This window comes from Hippoglossus stenolepis, chromosome 9 (genome assembly GCF_022539355.2).
Source record: "Hippoglossus stenolepis isolate QCI-W04-F060 chromosome 9, HSTE1.2, whole genome shotgun sequence".
NCBI classification, from domain to species: Eukaryota; Metazoa; Chordata; class Actinopteri; order Pleuronectiformes; family Pleuronectidae; genus Hippoglossus; species Hippoglossus stenolepis.
In genome coordinates, this window is record NC_061491.1 from 19,690,975 (window position 1) to 19,699,556 (window position 8,582).

An 8,582-nucleotide genomic window follows, 5' to 3' on the forward strand; every position below is an offset into this window, starting at 1 on the left:
GTCGGCACCACCGGCTGTCATTACTGTCATTGTGGCACAAAAAATACAAAAATCATTTTGCGATATCAGCAGCAACTATCACTTCTAATATTTATTCTGCTGATGGCATTGGAGACACGGCCGGGTCCTGTTGGTATTTGGGCCAGGCAGATAGGGGCAACAGCTCGGTCAAAGCCGGGCTGGTGAGAAATATTTGCCCTGCTCAGCCTGATAAGGTTAGCTTTATAAACTGTGCTTTTTGGTCCCTTCAGACCCTTCAACCCTCCTGGTTGATGTTTATCCTCCACCTGAGGTTACTTGTTCATTTTTGCAGGTCACAACATTGTTGAGAACTTTCTAGCTAAGCTCCATATGTCATAAATATAAAATCCTCATTTAATTTAAGTGTTTTTTCAGTTTTTCTGTCTTCATTATCTTTAACCATGTCCGCTTATGCACCTTATTGGCTGCTGGCAGTTCAAACCTGACCTCAGTGACTTTGAATACTTTAGACAACATCGACTTACATTACCAGCCGTCACACACCTGCGAACAAGGAAACAATGGCACAGACACAAAGTCAATAAAACGCAACAGTGTTTTTGATCTGCACAATGCCCATATCTGTACAAAATCTCAAAGAAGCAAGCCAAAGCACTCTTTGAGGCAGTTAATTGTTTTAATCAATTGTGTGTCACTGTAGATGAAAGGTAGCTGAAATAAAATAAATGCATGTGTCAAAGAGGAGGTATACAATGACCCTGGCTCTTCACAAGTGATTGGAGGAACGCCAGTGACCGTTATTGTCTCTGCTGATTTTAACAATGAGGGTTGATAACGTAGTAAACTACATGGGACATATTTAACTGGCTGTAGCATCAGAAAGTTTTATGGAGCCAACATTTACATTAGAGGGAGTGAGTCATGGTCACTTTAAAACATTTTTTTTTATTACGGTATATTTCATATACCCCAAAGCTTGTAATGGGCTCATGGGAGGCTCACAAGGAAGAAGGGTGGAGCGAGTGTTTGACCTTTAAAGAGAGAAGAAAAGTTTTTTGTCAGAAGTAAATCCTTGGTGCCAAGTTTTCGTTAATTTCGTTTTTGTTTTGAACATTTCCTCCCTATTGTGTAGACGAGATCAATTCAAGTGCTTGAGGATGTTGTATGTCAACTGCGCTTTGTGTCGTTTTGTGTTTCAGGTCGACAAGGTGGTCCAGATAGCACATGCAGAGAAAAATTGGAGAAGACAATCATATTGTACACTAAAGTTGTGAGTTGTCTTTTAAATCAATGAATTCCAAATGTCTTTTTTATATTAAAGAAACGATTGAATATCTTAGATCAATGATTTTGCAGACTAACTAATCTTTGTTTTCTCTTTTCCTCAACCTATGTTTGCTCTCGTCTCGTAACTTTCCATACAGTTGTTAGACTTCTTGGAGTATCATCCATGCCCATTCATACCTCTCATCCAGCGCTCCCTGGAATTTGCCGTCAGCTACGTGTTCACACCTGCAGGGGAGGGAGTAACCTTTGAGCGCTTCATCGTCCAGTGCATGAACCTCATCAAGTTGATTGTAAAGAACGATACCTACAAACCTGCCAAGAACATTGAAGGTAGGAAATTAGGTCTTTGAGATCAAGGGAAGCAGGATTAATGAAAATGATAATACAAGAGATGAAAAAAAGACATGGCAGACAAGTACGTGATGGCGGAAAATTTAAGTGAAAACCAGACAACAAAATATGAATTTGAGGTCTATGACTCAGAGGCCAAAGCTCTTCAAAGCTGATCACTGACAGTGTTTTGAAAAGCACAACGCTGTAATACCACCAACATCACTGTGTCTCACCACGGCTCATGTTTATTTCAAGCTGAAACAAGCCTCTCGTGCTTCATTAGCTGTGGAGTGCAGCACCCGGTCTTTTGTTCTGCCAATCTAGTTTTGGTCTTGTGTGTTTCATGGAAGATTTCAATTCTCCTAAGCAATTGCTAGTTGACAAATAACAGACAGATTTTTGTGGTTGTGTTAATACCTTGGTTTCATTTCCAAAGTGTGAAACATGGCTTCGGGTTTGTTTTCCCTTTTTTATTTCCAGACTTGAAAACAAAATGTTTAGAGTAGCAAGGTTACCTACAGTAGAGCTTTGACTGACACTTAACTCAGAGCTGCCACCTCATTTATTTACTGGGCCTGCAGCCGGTTCACTTGTTTATTTCTGAACCTTTTTTATTTTGAGTCAGATGACTGAGTGTTAGAAGAGGGTCTTTCACTGAGGTGTTGGAGTCACAGGTAGTTAAAGGTCAATTGGATATCGGTTTGTTTTTTCATTTTCCTGTTTCCTTTATATGTGATTATTTTTCCTGCTTAATGGTTTTTTGTCAGTTTAAAATCCAGATTATTAAAAAAATCTATATTTTCTCAGAATCAAGAGCTGCAGAGATAATTTTCTCTTCAAACTTTAGTCTAATGTTGTAAAGTGTTAAAGTTGACAAACACTGTAAAGACTCGCACTTGAACTGCTCCCTGCTATTTCGCTCACCATTTGTTAAGTTGCATTTACTCATGTGGCCGATCGGATGACTTACAACTGAGGGACGAATATAAAGCCTCAGTACAGTAGGAGATGAATTAAGCGCTAAAACTGGTCAATAGGAGGCCGAAGACCAGGAAGTTGTCAAGACGAGAGATAACCATGTCCTATACCAAGAGTATAGGATGAGTCATTTAAGGCCTGATTCTCATTATGTTGTATAATGTGGTGACCTGGACGTCTCACACACACACACACACACACACACACACACACACACACACACACACACACACACACACACACACACACACACACACACACACATCACCAGAAAATGGGAATGCAAGAGCCACAGCACAAATTGGATGCCTGTCGACAGGAGGTGTTTCGGTGCAGGTGATTTGAAAGCTTTTGCATTCGTGTTTTTCGTTAATGAGCCAGTGTGAGATGTCTCGGCCACCGTAGCATAACAACCGGGAGACAGATGCAACATGGTCAGAGAAAGACAACTGGCCAGCAAACATGATGCCCTGGTTTTTCACAGCCTTGGTTAGGGTCAGAGATGAGAAGGTGATTTTAATTTCGATATTGTAATGGAGGATATTGATCGATCAGAACGACTTCATGATGAGTTCAGTTCATTGGTAACAATGCTGTTAGTAAGTTAGGTAATTTGAGTATGCAGTTTACGTTTAGAGTCAGAAGTCCTGTGTACTAAATGCAGTTATGTGTGGATTATTTTGAACAATGATACATGTGAAACTGTGAAAGATCTTTTTTCCCTTCTCTTCCATTGCCATTCATCCCTCCATCCTTCCCTCCCTCAGACAGTAAACCAGAGAGTCTGGAGGCTCACAAGATCAAGACAGCATTCTTCACACACCCCACACTGACAGAGATTGGACGCCGGCTCGTCTCACACTACTTCCTTCTCACTGAGGAAGAGCTGGCAATGTGGGAAGAGGACCCCGAGAGCTTTGGTAATAGCACATCCCCAGATACACAGGCTGAATCCAAATGTCCCGGCTTATCTGGACTTGCAGACTGGCCGAGTTAACGGCATCTTCTCAGGAAGTCCAGAACTGTGAGGGGTTAGCCAGCTCCACAGTTCATGAAGTCAGCAATGTGGCTTCAGGGGCAGTCTTCAGCAGAAGCTATTTTTAATTTATTAATATATTCCTGTAGTAGTGGTGCATCGATGTTGGAGGGTTAGGTGTTGAACAATAAGTTTTGCTTTGGTGATTTCAGGTAACGCAGCATTTCATTATGCGTAACAAACATTATTATTGTCAGAAGCTGATATTAGTGTAAAGCAGCAAAACTCCATTTTTTTTTTTTTTTTTAACTGCTGCTGTGAATTCCCCTTAGAATAGTTCTCAGTGAAAAAGATTAATGGTTAGAGACCTTGGTGTCAGTTGAACCTTTGGTAGCGATTTGAGATATAATATAATAATATATAATATATAATAGCCAATATTTTGTAAAGCTGAGATCACAAGAGTCCAGTTCTGAAGTTGAGCATTAAAGTGACATTGCATTCAGTTTGACATTTGTATTTAGTTTTAGACTAAATCACAAACAAGTGACACTGCGCAGACAAGATGAACAGCCTCAGCCACAAAATCCAGACCAACATTTCCTGATACAAAACCATTTTCATCATTTTCCAGCTGTTGAAGAAACAGGTGGCGACTCTTGGAAGTACAGTCTACGAGTAAGTAAAGACACACACACACACAAAATGCAGATATAAAAACCATAAGATTTTATTTATTTATTGTAATGTTTCATTTTATGTTGTATTTTCAAAATTGAAAGCATTTTTTAATGTGCTGGCTCTGAGCAGCATCGTTTACATTTCAGCACAGTAAATTAGTCGATGGTCCCAGTGGCTTTATAGCTTGATCCTGTGGCTGTGGGTAGTTTGTTGGCCAAGGCTTATCTTAAGTCATGACATCATGTCTTATCCACCGTCTAATTCATTTTGTTTGTCTACCCGTCCTTTCTCTTCCCTTCCTGCTCCCCTGTTCAGCCAGATTCAGATGACAAACTTGTACCTTGTCGTTTCTTTGAAGTGCACTAAAGCATTCTTCCATTTGACATCAAGGTCTTCTTGTCAATGTTATTCATTTAAAAGTGCAGCGAAAGAAAGGCATCATTGCCGTCTACGAGGGTTGAGTTTTAGTTTGCTAATTACTGATAAAAACACTGAGCTTTTTATTTGAGGTCATTGTTGGAGTTTCATTAAATTGTTAAATCACCAATATAAACATCTGTTGCCTAATTAAGTGATTAAATTAAAGAGCTAAGATTAAGAACTTCAACATCTCTGTGGATCCGAGCCGAGAGGGTTTACTGTGTAGGTTACAGAGGCTAATATTTACTCATATTTAGTACTAACACAGCATCTGAAAACACACATCACTGCTTGTATCTGTAAAAATCTTAATTCACACATTTCATTGGCACGTATTTATGCTCAGGAGGGTTCATGGATCAAATGTCACTGTCCATCTATTGCTTCCATGGTCACCAATTCTAATTGCTGGTTAGAGATCAATATTCCCACCTGTCTATATTTTCCCAACCGAACAAGGGTTTTGTGTCTGTCCTCATCTCGTCAACCTCTGACCTTCTGCCAATGACGTGGAAAGGTGTGTGTGTATGTGTGTGTGTGTATATGTGTATATGTGTATATGTGTGTATATATATATATATTTATTATATATATATATATATCCCATATTGTTAGATTTGTTGCACCTTTATTTAACATTGATGTTTTTTGTCACAGCAAAACCGATAAACTGCTGTCAGCGGGCGGGCTAGCATTTCTTTGCACACGCACGCACGCGCGCATAGAACTCCCCTGAAAATGTCACATTGTTCCATTGAACCAGAAGCTCAGTGCATTTGCTATTGTTTGTCTGTCAAGCCTTTTTTTATGCAGATCTTTCATTGTGTTTGAAGTGTACATGCACTGACGTCACTTATTCATGCTATATTTTTCCCAACAAAAACCACAGGTGGCTGCTAAGACTGTGCTAAGAGAACTATTGTACTTGGACAAAATCAAATGAATGATTATGATGACTCTCAGATACATTGGCAGCATGTGGGGGGGCCTCGTCTATTCCAATTAAGTGCCTTTCTTTTTGTTTCCTGTTCCTCTGTGTAGCCTTGTACAGAAGTATTGTTCCTGGATCTCTTCCACACCTACAGCCAGACGATGACGCCGGTACTGCTGGAAATGGTTCAGAATCTCCAGGGTGAGTTAAATGTTAATTCAAATATTATTACAAGCCGAAAGCACAGTCCGCTTCCTTTCCAGCAAACCCTTTAATATTCTTTCAATGCAAGGATGTACTCAGTTGCTGATTTTTCACCTAACTAAAAGTATGATGCTGTCTCATACAGCTCTTCAATAAATCTGTTTTATGTTGGTGGTGTTTACAATTTTATGGTCATTTTGTGGTGCAGTTTTATTTTATTGTTATACATATATTGTATTTTATTTCTTTTATCTTACTCTGGAATTTTCAATGGTTTTTTTTATGCATTATACACCATTTACAAAGAACTTTAAGGTTGGCTCTGTGTTTTGAAAGATACTCTACAGATAAAACTTCCCTGACTTAGACTTATTGTACTGTATTCATTCAGTAAACAATAGTTTAGTATGGCCCTCAAAGGATTTTATGAAAATTAAAATGGCCCTTGATAGAAAAAAGGTTCCCCACCCCTGTTTTAGAGATTCTCTGGAGTTGTCATTAGTGGGCCCCCCCGGAGAAACTCCGGAAAAAAGTCTGTCCACCACACTCTGGGAAGTAGCTCTTGTCTGTTGCTGAGTTAACAGTACCATTGCTCAAACGTGTAGATGACAAGATCCTCTAGCTCAGTGGTTCTTAAGCTGGGTTCGATCGAACCCCAGGGGTTCGTTGAGTCACTCTCCGGGGTTCGGCAGGGGTCAAGACACACACAGTATAGCCCGGTTCGCACTAGCAATGTCGGGCCGTTTTTGTCGGCCGTCAAAAAATTGGCAACACAACACAATCTTTCTTCGTCTAGCACCGGCAAAACTAAAGGAACACTTCCTAAAGCTGCATGGAGATGGGAAATACAAGAACACAACGCTCGCTGAATTCAAGGTGAAGAGAGCCAGATTCGATGAAAAGGCTACTCTGCCTGTTCTCGGCTTTGTACCCATCGACAAACCGATCCTCACAGCATCGTACGAAGTTGCGTACCTGATCGCAAAGCAGGGCAAACCACACACCATTGGTGAAACACTAATAAAATATATACCTATGTTTTGAAGAAATCATATTTTATTTTTCCAATTACGAAGGTTTCGGTGAATGCACTGATGAAGCTTGCAGGGTTCAGTACCTCCAATAAGGTTAAGAACCACTGCTCTAGCTTGTGTTTCAGGCCCTATGGTTCCAGGCTGCCTTCACTTTCAGTAGAAGTGAGGGGGAAGTGTGTTCTGCTGGAGCAAGGAAGGAGCCACTTTGGGTGATTTTGAGGTTAAAGGGAAGCAGCTATTGATTTAGAGCTTCGTACTTAACATGGTCTAATAGAGAGTTAGAGAACAGACCAGAAAAATGACTGAGACTAGACTGATAGAGCTCAGCCCTTCTTTAAGTTGCATTTGTGTGCGGAGGGGCGGCTGTATGTTAAAGTTTCCCTAGACAAGACACTGAAATATTTGTCCAAATTGCCCCTGCCTTTGTGAATTGGCTGTGTGTGTGTTTGAATGGGATATGATCGAGGAGTTCTTCATCCAAAGTTCTGTATGAATGTCTGTGTGAATTGGTGAATATGACTCATAGTGGTCGTTCAGACTAGAAATGCGTAATATAAATGCAGTCCATTTACCATTAAGTGAATGGGTCCGTTAAATCCTACAAATCTTCTGTCATCATTGAAAACATTCGCACATTACAGCACTTGGGCTATAAATACAGTCTGACTGACTGACGGTTTGTGTGTGTGTGTGTGTCTTTCCAGGCCCAACCAATGCCGAGGACCCCGTCCAGCTGCTAATGAAGGACGCAGGTAAGTCGAAACCGTCCTCTTCTCTTGTTGCTTCATCAACCAATCATCTGTCGTTCCAGGATTTGGACTCAAACATTTCCGATTATGCTGAAATTACCATTATTTCTTCAATGCAGAATGTGAAGGATTTCAGATTTGCCTTTTATTGCCATTTTGTAACCCCAATCCCAAACAATACATACAAGTGCAGAGGTATATTGAGACATACTATAGATTTGAATATAGATGGCTACACAATGTAAAACAATAATTTTAAACTAAGCTATAAATTCTCAGTAATCTTACAAATTTTGTACTTTCATCTTTACATTCCCGGTGATACAATATGATCCATCCATGCTATACTTCTCTTCATCACTTGATCTCTTTATGATCACAGACATCTTGTCTCCTCCCTATTTTTCTTTCTTAAACCATCTATTTTCCTGCTCTCTACCTCCTTTTAGTATTTACAGCCCATTGACAGGTGGGGGCTGGTTTTACGACCCACACAGCTAAATCACAGCCAGTTAGGATTGCCTGCTAAGAGGGCTTCTGTTAAAGCGGGATGCCCATAGAGATCTCATCAGTCTGCTGACAGTGTTGATAAAAGCGCAAACATCACCGGATGATGAAGCTGTGCTGGTGGAGCGGCAGCAATGACAGATAATTTGTGGTTGAGAGAGCTGGAGCTGGTTGAAGAGCCAAAGGGGCTCTTATTAAACCACAGGTGCTCATTTTTCTCAAGAACATAAATGAGTCAGTAATTATGACACACAATTATAGACCAAGTCCTCGATTATACTGCTGTAAAAAAGTGGTCTGTGTTTTTTTTTTTAGTCTAGATCCCAAAATTATATGTCTTAATTACATCACTGAGCTGGAGACCGGAACCTGCACATCGGTCCTTACTTTGTACTAAAAAAGTATTTTTTCACTGCTGACATTTTACATTAGTGTCTGTTTGTCGGTTGGTTTGTTTATTTGTTTTATTTTCTTTGGCAAAGATTTATGTTGCAAACTAT

At 40.1% G+C, this 8,582-nt stretch overlaps 1 protein-coding gene across 1 annotated transcript in view; it reads left to right on the plus strand.

Moving 5' to 3' along the window:
* Positions 1-8,582, plus strand: part of ipo11 (importin 11) — a 106,510-nt gene that overhangs the window by 24,663 nt on the left and 73,265 nt on the right. The window contains exons 9-14 of the mRNA XM_047341270.1: positions 1,182-1,252; positions 1,407-1,599; positions 3,348-3,500; positions 4,191-4,234; positions 5,699-5,789; positions 7,531-7,816. Coding sequence (XP_047197226.1) covers positions 1,182-1,252; positions 1,407-1,599; positions 3,348-3,500; positions 4,191-4,234; positions 5,699-5,789; positions 7,531-7,816 — 838 coding nt within the window. The remainder of the gene's footprint in view (positions 1-1,181; positions 1,253-1,406; positions 1,600-3,347; positions 3,501-4,190; positions 4,235-5,698; positions 5,790-7,530; positions 7,817-8,582) is intronic.